Genomic DNA, 14,526 nt, shown 5'->3' with positions numbered 1-14,526 from the left:
AACAAATGTTATCGTCTTCATCCGCACAAGACCGGTGACCACATCTACTGTATGTAGTGTGGGCACCTTTCATTCTTGGGAATCACAGGCCCAGGTGCATTTGCCCGTCCTGTACTTACGCCCCTTTCCTCAACCTTGGTTCCTTGATCCATATTTCTTGGTCATCTAAAACTATTTGGAGGAATGACCAAACGGCGTCCATCAAACCATCAGTTTGGACGTAACGCTGAACATGTGCTTGTGGGCTGATGAAAGTAGCTGATGAACACACAAGTCCTCCAAACCGTATCTGGCTGATGAACCGTTTTGAATCACTGATAGAGCTGATGAATTGTTTTGAATCACTATGATCTATCTGATGAACCATTTTGAATCACTGATCTAGTTGATGAACTGCTTTTAATCACTGATATAGTTGATTAACTGCTTTGAATCAGTGATCTAGCAGCTGATGAACACAAGTCCAAACCGTTTTGAATCACTGTGATATCTGACACTGTTTTTGAATCACTGATCTATCTGACAAACTGTTTTTGAATCACTGTGATCTATCGGGCTCAATCTTGGACCCTCCGTTCTCTTTGTCGTTGGACTTCTGGGAGAGATGGGTGGACACGGTGGCCGCTTGCACCACGTTCTTGAAGCTGCGCTTGCGCTTCTGAACGTTCTGCTCCGGGTGGAAGACGATGACGTATACCTTGGGGATGTAGAGCATGCCCAGAGACACGGTGGCACTCAGACTCATCGACACCGTCAGCGTGGTGGTCTGGATGAACATCTGCAGCAGAGAGAGAGAGAGAGAGGGTAATACAGATGAATGCATGAATAAATCAGCTACATCCAAGCAGGGCTTGAAGACATCCCGGGAATTGTTAAAAAATCCTGGCAATCCCAGGACAGTAGACGAAAAAGAAAATGCTGAGTTCATATACAGTATAACCACGATCTTTGGGATTTTTATTTAGTTTGGGATGAATATAGCTAGTTTGCGTTAGAATTGTAAGCCCTACATCCAAACTACAGTATGTCCACGATGATAATAATTTTTCTCCACAACCTTATCATTTATGATTCTCAGAATTCAATAAACAATGTATAGGGGATTCGTCGCAGTTTCTGCTGTGGTATCCCCCTGGCTCCCTATGCCTTCATTATTAGATTAGATTGTACTTTATTGTCATATTTGCATACAACGAGATTTGGGACTCAAACTTCAGGTGCAGTAGTGGAATATAAAATCACACAAGTAATAAAAGAGACGATAAAACAATATACAAAATAACAATCACAGTGTCAGATGGTAGTGTATTGGTATTGCATTGGATATTGCACTTGAGGGGTAGGATGTAGCACAGTGTGAGGAGGGGGAAAGGGTGAATTATTGGTGCATATTAGAGTTCAAGGTGGTGATAGCTCTGGGGAAGAAACTGTCTCTGAGCCTGTTTGTTCTGGCTCTGATGCACCTGTAACACCTGCCCGATGGCAACAGGTGGAAGCCAGGGGGTGTGAGCTGTCCTTAGTAATATTTTTTGCTCTGTTGAGGCAGCGGGAGTTGTGCAAGTCCTTCAGGGAGGGGAGGGGGCAGCCGATGATTCTTTGTGCCGAGTTTATGACCCTCTGAATCGCCTTTCTGTCCGCTTCAGTGCAGCTGGCGTACCACACTGTTATGCAGTACGTCAGTAGGCTCTCAACAGCAGAGCGATAGAAGGTCATGCACATGCATATATAAGAAGATACAGCATATGTAATCTCATAGGTACGCAGAAGACATATCTGGAAGCACAGGAGGCTGTTTGTTGCCGGGGATAAATTATTTATGACCTGGTATATGGGCAGGCGAGGAGCGGTCTATTTATGGACTTTGATGTCTATCGCTCTTCACTCCTTCTCCTCTGCTGTCAACGTCAATCCAACGATCGTAATGAGAACTTACTTAACGTGACATGTCTCATGAAATAAAATCAGTTGAGCAAACTCTATACTATAAATAAATCAAAACACGACATTACCTTATAATGCTACCAAACTGACCTCCTTAGTGGAACAGCCTGAAGGCTTACTTTTATAATGATGCATAATAAACTTTGTCTCTACAGTATTATTATTATTATTATTATTATTATTATTATTATTATTATTATTATTATTATTATTATTATTAATAATAATACACTTCATTTGTATAGCACCATTCATACAAGAATTGCAGCCCAAAGTGCTTTACAGCAGTAAAAATAGACAGAATGAGCATAGAATAGACGGAATAAAAGTAGTTCGGTGACTAAGAAAAAGGGTAAAAACAATTCAGGTAATAAAACATTTTCTCCTTTATCATATATGATCTCATTCATAATCCTATTGTCATTTTTGCTGCACTATGGGGGCCAATGAGCAGCGGGTTCACAGCAGTATGCCTCTAAGAGCCCCCCCCCCCCCCAGGCTACGGCTCACATCATGAACGACTCAGTGGTCATAAAAGGCTCTCAGATATCAGACAAAAAACAGAGTGAGTTCCATTGAAAGCCGAAGGCAGTGAAAAGAGGGATTCCGCACGTGTCACGCGTGCATCGGCAGCAAGCACACCTGGACAAAACACTGGATACGAGATGAACAAAGAAGCCTGACTCCACACATCGTCGTATCAACGTAGGATATCGGAAATCGCCAGCTCTGCAGGAAATGTATTCCTCAACAGCTTTCATATACACAACCCTAATAAGGGTTCAGTTTTAAATTCCGTTCACTAAATGATGATTCCATTCTTCACATTTACAAAATGCTCCTTACCACTTTGAGTGCCAACAACGAGAATTCTCGTTATTTCATGCCAACCGTCCAGTGCCAACAATGAGAAATCTCGTTTTTATTAGTGATTTCCATTCATTTTTCATCAATCTAGCCTCACGTTACCACTGGGACTCTCTCTGAGCTCGAACAGGGAAAATACCGCCCCCTATCGTCTCCCGGATGGTAATGCACCCTTTGGATTGGACTGAATGAAAACGCATGGGGAAAAGAAAATCCGGAATCCACATTTTACTTGTCAGGCATGTAATCCGAGCCGATTGCAGTCTTTGTGGTCCCTCAGAACAGCGTTGAATATGTGTTTCTAGCACCCAGCGTTGGATCAATAAACGCGATCGATATTTGGAATGGCGATCAGGAATTGGAATAATCTTTTTGGAGAACATCTGATCTGAGGTAAGGAATACATTTTACCAGTCTTGGGGTAATCGGAGCTTTTTTCACAGATATATCAACGTGTCCCCTATGTGTGTGTGTGTGCTGATCAGGAAATAAGATAATTGATTTTTTTTAAAACGATTCATAAATAGGCCGAAAAATTACAAAGTTTTTTGTGTATTGCAGTAAAGGGCGATTCCTGCAGAATCACTTTTTTTTCTGGAAATTTCCAAAAACTTGTGTTTTTCAAAATGGTATAAAACGGAAATGTACAGATGAAAAAACAATCCGTTTAGACAATGTTGACTGCAAGCAAGTCATTGATAAGCGACGGGCGTATTAGACACATAGCCATAATTTAAGATATAGTTTATGTGTTCGAAAATGTGCTCGCCCATTGAATAGAGCGCTGGCACTCAAGCGCTAAATCGTGCGCCCCCTGCTGGCACTCAAAAGTGTTAAGATCTGATTAAATGAGAGCCATTTTCACAACCTCATGTCTACACAACAACGACAAAATCTTCATACTGTCATTGCACTATATTTAGGCATCTTTAATTGAATAGAATGGACGAGCCGGTCGCTGGGTGGCCTCTACTGTCTCTCCGTCCATCCGACCGCATTGCCCTTTCTCCTCTCTTTTCATTCTCTTCACTTCCATCTGGTGATGTGAAACGATTTTAAAAGCAGCCGCGGGATCTGTTCACGTCAGCTTGACCGCTTCACAATACCGCCGTCTATTAGTCCAAACATGCTTCTGTTTATCAGACGCTTCCCTGTTGTCTTGCGGAGTACAGAAAGAGAACCACCAGCTGAAGTGACCCCTAGCCTTTCAGGACTGAGTATGTGGCGTGTCTGGTACCTTGAGGAAGGGCATGTGGGTAGGGGCCTTAGGAGGACGATTACAACATTGGTGCACCAGCTGACATAGCTCTAGTGGGCTACATTTTGAAGCTAGCAAAATCATTTGTAACTATCAGGAGATCAGGAGGTATCTGTAATTATCAATCAGATCACATATCTAAATGGAACCACAAAAGTCTAAGTTCTACAATCTACAGCCTAAATGTATGCTAGTCCCGTGCAGTTTAAAGGCTAAACCATGTAGTGATGTGATAGTCATGCAGATATGTGATTTTCACGTTTTAATCAATTCTAATTAGTCCAATCATATTAATGTGTGATGATATGAGTCTTCATTGTAGCCCTTTGAATGTGGGTATATCATGTCTTTACTTCACTGTATAAAATTACCTATTGTGACCTCTAAGATTACTGTATAACAGCCTTATGAAACGATACAGCAATTAGAGAAACTAGAGACCTAGGTCATTAAGAGGATGTATGGCTTTCCTAGGTATATTGAAAAAAAATGGGGGGGGGGGTTCTTTTTTCTTTCAGATAAAAGTGCTTGCCATTCAATCACCAAAAGAAGATATTATGGCAGAAATCTCCAGATTTTATTGATACCAAATCACAGTATGAACTTTATGAACTATTCAAGAGCTTGAGGTCTTAACACGGTCTTTTGCAGATTTACGATTTGCAAGTGGTCAAATATGTTTCGATATAGCACCAAATCTGTGTTAACCAATCAATCCATTCATTTGTTGTAGCAACAGTAATTATTGGACTACAAGTGAGTTGCACGTCTGCAAATGTTGGGTTATTTAAAACTTTGAATGGGTCAATTGGTTCTGGAGGTGTAGTTACAGCAGGGTGGTGGGGCCCAATGTGACCATCCTTCCATGGGGCCCAAATTCCCTGGCGACGCCCCTGACTGTGAGTGCCGTATGAAGCGAATATTATATGACAGGTAACATCAGCTCCACAAAGTCTATGCTTCTCTTGAGTGTATAATATTGTGCATTGCATAATTCAGTTTTAACATGACGGGCAACAAGCCCGTCTACATTAATGAGAGGAACAGCAATTTGCCGTAACAGTAATATAAGGAAAATGTAGGATTTCCCACCTTCTCCGTAGATTGTGCCGTTCCAAAGAAGATAGGCACAAACGCCATCCAGATGATGCAGGTGGTGTACATGGTGAAGCCGATGGGCTTGGCCTCGTTGAAGTTCTCCGGGACCCCCCGGCTCTTGATGGCGTACACGGTGCAGGTGATCATCAGAACGAGACTGTAGCTCAAGCACAGGATGAGGGACAGGTCCGACATGTCACACTTCAGCAGTCCTCGTGCAAACTCCGGGTTGGGCGGCTTCTGCTCCTCATAGTCTATGATGGTGTGTGGGGGCAACACACCGAACCAGATGAACACGCCGAGTACCTGTGGAAGTAATTTAAGTAATTTAAAAGAAATTATGGAATGTAGAGATGGTGTAGTCGATAGAATGAGCACCAATATACCAATCCAATCCATTATTTCTACTGAACAAACTAGACCATTGGACTTTGTGGAGTGATAAGATAGAGTTTCATGTTTTTGCTTTAATAGAATATATATATCCCTCCCAAAATCCAACCCTAACGTCCTCGTCGTGGGAGGGGGAAGCAGGTGAAGCTGGCCAATAGGGCAATGGTAAAACTCATGGGCCAATCCCCCGTGAAGTGGATAATTGGATTACAGAAACATTGAAGAAAAGTAAGAAACCCTGCACCCTAGGAGATGGAAGCTCTTCAAGCATACGAGCTGAAGAGACTATGAAGACGCATGCTGAAAACCACATGGAGAGGGTGCGTCAGAACCTTCTATCCCCTAGGCGGTCTACCAACATCGCAACCTGGAACATCAGGACCATGTACACAGCGGGGAAGACGTCAGTCATCGCAGAAGAGATGAAAAGATACAAGCTCTCTATCCTCGGCTTGTGTGAAACCAGATGGCTCCAGACAGGAGAAGTCAAACTGACCAGTGGTGCACCAACATCAAGCTGTCGGAATGCACCAAGCAAGAATCAGTGGAGGTCCAGCTGACCAGGAGAAAATGGAGCTGGATTGGGCACACACTTCGAAGACACAAAACCGCGATAACCAAACGGGCATTAACCTGGAACCCACAAGGCAAGCGAGGCAGAGGAAGACCCAAAAACACCTGGAGAAGAGTCACTGAGCAGGAACTCAAGACGAGGGGACTGACGTGGAAACAGCTGGAGAGGATGGCTCAAGACAGACGGGGTGGAAACTTTTCATCAATGGCCTATGTTCCGAAAGGAATAAAAGGCCTAAGTGTAAGTGATATATATATATATTATTATTATAAAAGAAAAATCTAAAGACACAGTGATATACTGTGTATGTATATATATACATACATACATACATACATACATACATACATACATACATACAATATATGTGTACAATATATATTGTTTCAGGTTAAGGCAACAATGTTTTGCTAAAAATAAAAACTTGCCATCATTTAGATCTTTACCCATTTTCCATCTTAAAACTGTAGGGCTATTTGCAACTAATGTCTAGAAAATAAATAAATAAATATATGGGCAAATATATCAGTAATAGGAAATTGAAGCTCTCAAATATAAGAGTGGATATTGAGAGGTGAAGCCGGGCCTCTTACCTGCACTGAGATGAGCATGAAGGTGATCATCAGCTGAGAGGTGGGGCTGATCATCTTGGGGGGCGTGACCGCTACCTTGCCCTGCTCAAAGATGCGGTAGATGCGGTTGGTCTTGGTGAGCATGGCGGAGTTGCTGATGCACATGCCCAAACCCAGCAACAGCCTGCGGATGGCGCACACCGGCCCACTGGGCTCGGCGATCATCAGGAAGGTGATGAGGTAGATGAGGAAGATGCCCGTCAGCAGCACGTAGCTCAGCTCTCGGCCCGAGGCGCGGACGATGGGCGTGTCGTTGAAGCGGATGAAGGTGATGATGACTCCGGATGTGGCGAGGAGCCCCAGGATGGCGAGGAAGACGGGGATGACGGCCCAGGGGGAGCTCCACTCCAGCTTGATGATGGGCGTGGCCCGGCAGCCCGTGCGGTTCTTCATGGGCCTCATGTCGAAGGGGCAGGTGTCACAGTTGAACTCGTCCAGCTGGTACTGGTAGCCGTCACACAGCTCACAGTGCCAGCAGCAGGGGACGCCCTTCACCATCTTCTTCCTCTCGCCAGACTCACAGGGGAAGCTGCACACAGAGTCAGGGATCCTGCGGTCTCCACCCGACCACTGCATCTCCTCAGCCTGGAGCACGCACACAACAGGCACACACACACACACACACGCACGCACACGTACATACACACATACACACACAGGCACACACGCACACACACACATACATACACACACACATACACAGGCACGCACACACACATACATACACACACACACACAGGCACACACCCCCACGCACACACACACACAGGCACACACACACAGGCATACGCGCACACACGCACAAAGGCACACACAGGCACAAAGGCACACACACACAGGCATGCGTGCACGCACACACACACACACATACACACACACACAGGCACACACACACATACATACATACACACACACACACACGCACACACACACACACACACAGGCACACACACACAGGCACACACACACACACAGGCATACGCGCACACACACACGCACAAAGGCACATACACACGCACAAAGGCAAACACACACACAGGCAGGCAGGCATGCACACACACACACGCAGACACAGGCACACACACACACAGGCATGCACGCAGGCACACACACACACACACGCAAACAGGCACACACACATACAGAGGCACACACATACACATACACACACAGGCACACACATACAGGTGCATGGACACACAAATACACACACACACAACACACACAACACACAAACACAAGTCAATGAGCTCAATCCACCTGAATCTTCAAAATTATGACATTTCATGGAATTATGAAAGTGATGAGTTATGGCTACAATCAATTTGAAAATAAAGATGTACTAAAACGTGCTTTGTCCAAAAGCTGAGACAAAGGTAATTCCTAATGCAAATGGATCAAGAACAAATAATTACATTGAGTCGTAGGTGGTTTGTCCACTGGCCAATGAACCTGTAGCCGGGGCTGGTGACGTTAGAGAGCTGGTACTGGAAGATGTCGTATCGACCGGGAGCGTCTCCGTTCTCATTGAACATCACCCCGGTTCCTGCGCTGCCTGTCAGACAGAGATACAGGAATTTAGCAGCATGAACTCCATTAGCAGCAGAGTAAAGATCACACGAGGGGGGGGGTTAAGAAAGCATGAAGTACCAGAAGTGTGTGTCGCCATCTTAGCTGCAAAGAAAACAACCCACCTACACACACACACACCACCATCAACATGCCATGTTCCCTTTTTCCACGGTCTTACGCAACCGCGTCACAAGAATCCAGAACGGTTCTTATAGTGGAGGCTCCTCTTCGTACACATTACGCTCTTTCACTCGCTGCTCTCTGCTCCGCTGCTCTAACGTGATTGAATGTTCCTCTCGGGTCCCTTCAGGCACACGCCATCAGAAAAGCTTCCATACAAGCCAAGGTCGTGCGGGCATTGAAGGAGGGGGGGGGGGGGGGGGGGGGGGGGAGTAAATAGGAATGCTTTCATAGAAAGCTTCCTCCCGTTTCCAAACAGTGACTTTTTTTTCATGAAAGATGGAGATGAAAAGAGTGCAGAGGAGAGGCAGAGAGGAGGCCCTGGGGAGACACTGAGAGAGATGCGCTGTGTCCTGTGTGGTACATTAGCAGACGGATCTCAGGGCTAACACAGAGTGACCTCCTTCCTCACTTTCCTCTTAAAAACCCTGAAATATGATGGAGAGAAGCTCTGGGGGGTCAGGGGAAACCAGACAATATTCTTTATAAACTGCTGGCAATTACTGTCTAGGCTTGGATCACTTGGTTAGTTAAACTCATCATTCTTAGATCCAAATGCGTGATATAATATACAGAACATTTACTAATAATACTTTTAAAACAAAACAACAACAAAAAAAGCAACAAAAGAAACCCAGAATGAGTTGAAAATCGGTATGCATCAAAAACATGTTCTCACTAAATACCTGAACTTTATGTATCGGCTGATCCTGAGTACCGGTCTGATTTGACCCATTACTTTCACTCAATAGTATAGAGAATTAGTTTAGGGTCATTAGACAAAAATGAGAAATATACTCTCTAGCCATTGAGAACCTGCAATGCTCCATGAGATGCATTTATTCATCTTAAGCTTGCACTTGATGCAAATAAAACTAAATGTGGGATGTTCTCTAGAGATTTTTTTTTTTTTTTTTTTATCCACTTTTTCTCCATTTTTCTATATTTTCTCCCATCCCAATTTCGTATCATCCAATTCAACCCTCCCCTGTCACGAACGCTGTTTCTTGCCTCCCACAAGCCGGCTGCAATGTGGACTAAGTCCCCTCCGGTACTTGAGGTAACAGCAGTCGCATCTTCTCACCTGCGCAGCTCGATCTCTCAGTGGCGAGGAGTAACGCGTGGGAGGCTCACGCTGCCCCCGACACTTCCTGATTCTACTGCGCAGGCGCACCAACCGACCTGTAGGAGTCGCTGTCCACAGCGCCCGATCCCCACCCATCAGTTTCCCACCCCCTAATACGGCCAATGTGTATTAGTACGGACGACCAGCTAAACTGAAAGCAATGTGGAGCGCTGGGCTCGAACAGGCGAGCCCAGCGTCTCCAGTATTCATGGCGAGCGCCTTGCCCACTACGCCACGTAGCCGCCCTTCTAGAAATATTGTTTACAATACATTTTATATATTTATTTAGACAGTGAATGGCTCTGACATTGAAAGAGTTTACAGAATACAAATATCTTGGCATCATAGCTTGATGATACATTTACATTCAAATACCATATAGACAATCTTGGCAGCAAACTGAGGCAAGAAAATTGGCTTCTTGTACAGGAACAGATGATTAGTGATGATTAGCAGGAAGAGTGTTGTTGAAGCAGTTTTTCTATCTGTCTTGGATTATGGAGATGTGATTTATAGACATGCTACTGCTTCTGTTCTTAAGCCCTTGGATTCTGTATCACTCAGCCCTCAGATTTATCACCGGTGATAGTTCTAGTACTCACCCTTGTATCCTGTACAATAAGGTCGGGTGGTCCTCTCTGACAGAGAGATGTGCTTTGCACTGGCATTGGTTTCTATATAAAGCCATTGTTGAAGATCTTTATTACTTCCTTATTGGACTGGACCTCTGGACATTATCATACTTGCTCCAATGACTGGCTTACACTTCAAACCCAGTGAAGTTACACTGAACTTGGGAAATCAGCTTTTAGCGACCGTGCCCGATGCAAGGAACGTTTTGCAATGTACATTAAAACCCAATACTTTAGTATCCTTTGGACAGTTTAAATCTGTTAAACCCAACCATTTCACCCCTATTCTGCAGTTGTTTTTAATTGTTTTATTGATTGACTTTCTTCTTTGTTTGTTTTTGTATTTATTGTATGCTGTATTTCTCAACATCATCTGAAATGAGAGTTGAATGATTTTCAAGACTAAATAAAGTCTAAATGGATGATTGAATGAATAATAAATGTTTCACCATTAGAGATCTAAGACGCTTTGATTGTTGCATGGTAATGAGAAGTGTGATACGATTGAAAACAATTCTTTTGACATTCTCAAACCTTTCAGAAACAAGTCATTTTGCTTCTTAACATTGATTTAAACAGCAAAATCGTGCATCACAATTCTCAGCATAAAATAAAAATACACAATACGATATAACAGTTAGACAATATTCAATATATATATGGATATATTGTCTTCCATCTGGGTATCAGGTTTTAGTATTGGGGTTAATTCTCAGATAGGCTACCGATGACCCGTCTCAGTCTGGTATCAGCACAGTAGACCTATCTCAAATCCTGCCCTCTTTTCTCGATCCACCAATCACAACCGTTGCTTCCCTAAACAAAAGTGTATCCCACTCTCAACACCAGGGCAACAGTGGTCAGGTGGTAGAGCAATCGTCTGGTAATCAAAACATTCCTGGTTAGATTGTGGCTCTGGGCTGATGTGTCCTTGAGCAAGGCACTTAACCCCTAACTTCTCCCAATGAGCAGGTTGGCACCTTGCATCGTTGCCTCCGCCGTCGGTGTGTGAATGTGTGAGTGAATGGATGAAATGTGAGGCATAAGTTGTAACGCGCTTTGGATAAAAGCGCTGTATAAATGCAGTCCATTTACTGGCAGCTCACCGTTGAAACTGACAGCACGGATATACTGGAGAAGCATGCTTCCTTCTACCGGGTCCATCTTCTCACAGACGCCCATGTAACCGGGACAGAGGTCTATGTGCATGCTGTGGAGGGCGTGGGCCATGGCGTACACTGCGTCAATCACAAACTGCACCTTCCCCTCCTGTTCATACTGAGAGTCTCGACTGATTCTCTCCTCACCTGTCGGAGGAGAAAAAGGTTATTGTTAACCAGGTGATGGAGAACTGTCTGACGCTGTTCTTAAAGGTCCAATCTGTAATCCAAATGAAAAGAAAAAAAAGTTTAATAGTTAATTTTTTTATGTAAAAGGTTTGTGTGTAATATTGATGAACGTTGTAACACAGACTTATGTTCAGAATTAAAACGGGTTAATAATGTTTCAAAAGGGACATTTTCTATCTCCAAATCAAACTCTTCCAAGAAAGTATGTGAATATAACTCACATTTGTAGAGCCGAAGAAATTCAGGATTGGGGCTTTAAAAATGTTTACTTCTTAGATAATCTTTGATTACTTAATAACTTTGTCTCTTCTCTGAGACATCATTACGTACCTGTACATTTCCTCCTCCCGGAGTCGTACTTTATACCAGGCCTGGTTAGTTTACACTTGAAGTCGTCTTCCCAGTACTCCGCAAACCAGATGTTCCTTCTGTTGTTCTCTAGCGATCTCGTAGCGAAGTACTGGTCGAACCCTGGATCATTGCACCCAAGACAACCGTGTCAAAAGCCAGCATTTCAATTACACGTTGAAAAGAAATGGTTGTGGATCTCTCTGTGAACCTCGTCCTCAGTCCACCGGTCATTAGAGCTCAAAGGGAAACATCACCCGAAACTAACAATTCCCATGTGTTATTATTTCCATGGCCATGGAAAGTTTTAATACCCAAACAAGTTTTATTCTATACTGTGTCCTCAGTTCTTAAAGAGAAACCCTGTGAACATTCCCCATGGTGTTCTCGGTGTCATCTTTTTTAACCATCTTTCCCAATTCATTGTCTATGGAGCAGCTTCAGAATTTATAATACAGTATAGTCATTGATATGATACAATTAATAACATTGCTCACTTTAGTGGCTTATGGTGCATTATAGACACTGACTTCATGGAAAGTTACCTATTCTACTTGGAATCTAGAATCTAGATCTATCCTCCTCGACTGAAGACATTCTTAGTTGACTAATAATCAGGATTTTCTATTCATTAGTTCATTAGTTAATTGTATCTACAAATCAGTGTTTCCCACATGCAATGATGTAGAAGGATCTCTTAAAATCTAGTCTTACCAGAGATAAGCGTATAATTTTTCAGGAAATAAATGATTCAGCATGAACATTTTATAAAAATAAAAAACTGAACAAAGTCTAACAAAGTCTTGGTTGCCGGAGACCAAACCACACCCTACTACTTGAATTCAATACATCTACTGCATGTAACCATCATACCATCAATGGAGGCTCTTTTAGGCAGGATGGTCACAGCCCCCTCAGCCACCTCTTCGTTATCTAGAATGGGGGAGCTCTTCGCTCCCCAGCTGTCGGAGCCCACAAACAGGAAGTGACCCGTAAGGTTGGCGGTCTTGGCTGCTTCCAACACCCGCCTGGAAGAGGAAAGGAAATGCCTCATTACAGTAAGGTCTAATTCGCCCCTGAGCATAAAAATAAACACCAGATGTCCAGCTGGTTGACTACTTATCCGAGTACTTTTCCTCGAGGTCTGATTACAATGGCATTGTGTTGCAGATTGCAATTAGTTAAAGCTACTGTACACAGGGGGGGGGGGGGGGGGTCTATGATATGGTATGTTTATATCTATGGTATGTTTTCATAACTGAATTAAAAAACCTTTGAGGCTAGAGAAGGTCACAGTTTCAGTGTGTTGTTTACATGTGCAGGACCTACAATTTTATTTGCAATATACGTTGACGATACAAAGAGGTATCGTTTAGGCTTAACGTTCATGCTGCCTTAAAAAACTTCCTTTTTAATCATGACGCACGGTAAAATATATAATTGCACACATTTTCAAATGATTGTTCTATAAGTAATTTTCCCTCCCAAAACTAGTTTGCAGCAGGAAAAGGCCCATAGCCGATTAATCTCCCAATATCACACACACACACACAAAAGAAAAAGGGTCACTGTCTGGTTTGGGTCTAATTCTGCAAGTGACTGTAAAGAGTCTTTTGTGGTTCTACTGAGGCCATTTTCATTCAGCTATCTTGAGGTGAGACGTGGCATTTTCCTGCCATCAAATTTAAGATAGCTTAAAATACCTTAACTTTGGAGCAAAACCCTTGCCAGTAGGTATGGCAGGGCTGGTACTTCTGGATTCCATAAGATTTAGTTTAATATGATACCAGTATCTACATGCTACTATAGTTAAAAGATTTGCCTGCTAGAGCCCTTTAAAGACGGCTAATAGAATGACGGGAAATCTGTAATATAAATGGCTGATACCGATTAACCGGTCGACCTCTAGAAAATACTATATAAGAATAATAATATAAATGTTAGCAATAAGCTTCAATCATTTATTTGGTCTTAAAACCTTAAAAATATAGGATTAATAGTAAAAGTAAGGTTTTTCAAAGTTAACTCATATAGACAGGTTTCTTGTTTATAAACATATCGTGTTCAAGCCATGATCAGCAATACCCTCTGAATCAGGTAACTAAGTTGCCCCCTACTTGTGTACACAGGGCTCTATGGAGAAATTATGACACTCCCCTGATTAAAAGTTGTTTCAAACAAAATCATCTGGATGTCATTTAGCCAAATCAGCAGTGTAAGTGTTTCACTTTTTACATATCTAGTTTTGGCAGGGATTGATTGTTTAGAAGATCACTAGCATGGATAACAAATGCACATATATTGTAGTCTGCCCCGTTGTTCTGACCAGGATTACGCTCCTTTTTGCCTCCTTGATGCGCACACACACTCTGACGTGGACGAGAAACCCGTCTATAGAATCCCTCAGGCAGACTGTGAGCTGGGGATTACGGAATGTTAAATTAGTTAAATTAATTATTTCCTTCCCTGCCTGGCTACCTCACACCCAATAGTAAAACACGTTTACAAACTGTGCAGTAGCCCCACATTAGGTAGGCAGTGCTCCTGGCTCCAAAA

The 14,526-nt window shown here is 43.1% G+C and overlaps 1 protein-coding gene across 1 annotated transcript in view; it reads right to left on the bottom strand.

The window, feature by feature from the left end:
- Positions 1 to 538: 538 nt before the first annotated feature.
- The window catches only part of grm6b (glutamate receptor, metabotropic 6b), a gene marked incomplete at both ends in the record, with an annotated part of 52,567 nt that continues 38,579 nt past the window's right edge, over positions 539 to 14,526 (bottom strand). The window contains 7 exons of the mRNA XM_084315760.1: positions 539 to 778; positions 5,159 to 5,470; positions 6,725 to 7,348; positions 8,179 to 8,318; positions 11,380 to 11,580; positions 11,953 to 12,093; positions 12,844 to 12,998. Of these exons, the coding sequence (XP_084171886.1) occupies positions 539 to 778; positions 5,159 to 5,470; positions 6,725 to 7,348; positions 8,179 to 8,318; positions 11,380 to 11,580; positions 11,953 to 12,093; positions 12,844 to 12,998 (1,813 nt within the window). The remainder of the gene's footprint in view (positions 779 to 5,158; positions 5,471 to 6,724; positions 7,349 to 8,178; positions 8,319 to 11,379; positions 11,581 to 11,952; positions 12,094 to 12,843; positions 12,999 to 14,526) is intronic.

The sequence above is a fragment of the Notolepis coatsorum genome (assembly GCF_963971535.1).
Source record: "Notolepis coatsorum genome assembly, chromosome: 6".
Classification (NCBI taxonomy): Eukaryota; Metazoa; Chordata; class Actinopteri; order Aulopiformes; family Paralepididae; genus Notolepis; species Notolepis coatsorum.
The sequence above is the reverse complement of the archived record's forward strand: the minus strand, read 5'-3'. Positions and strand labels throughout refer to the sequence as shown.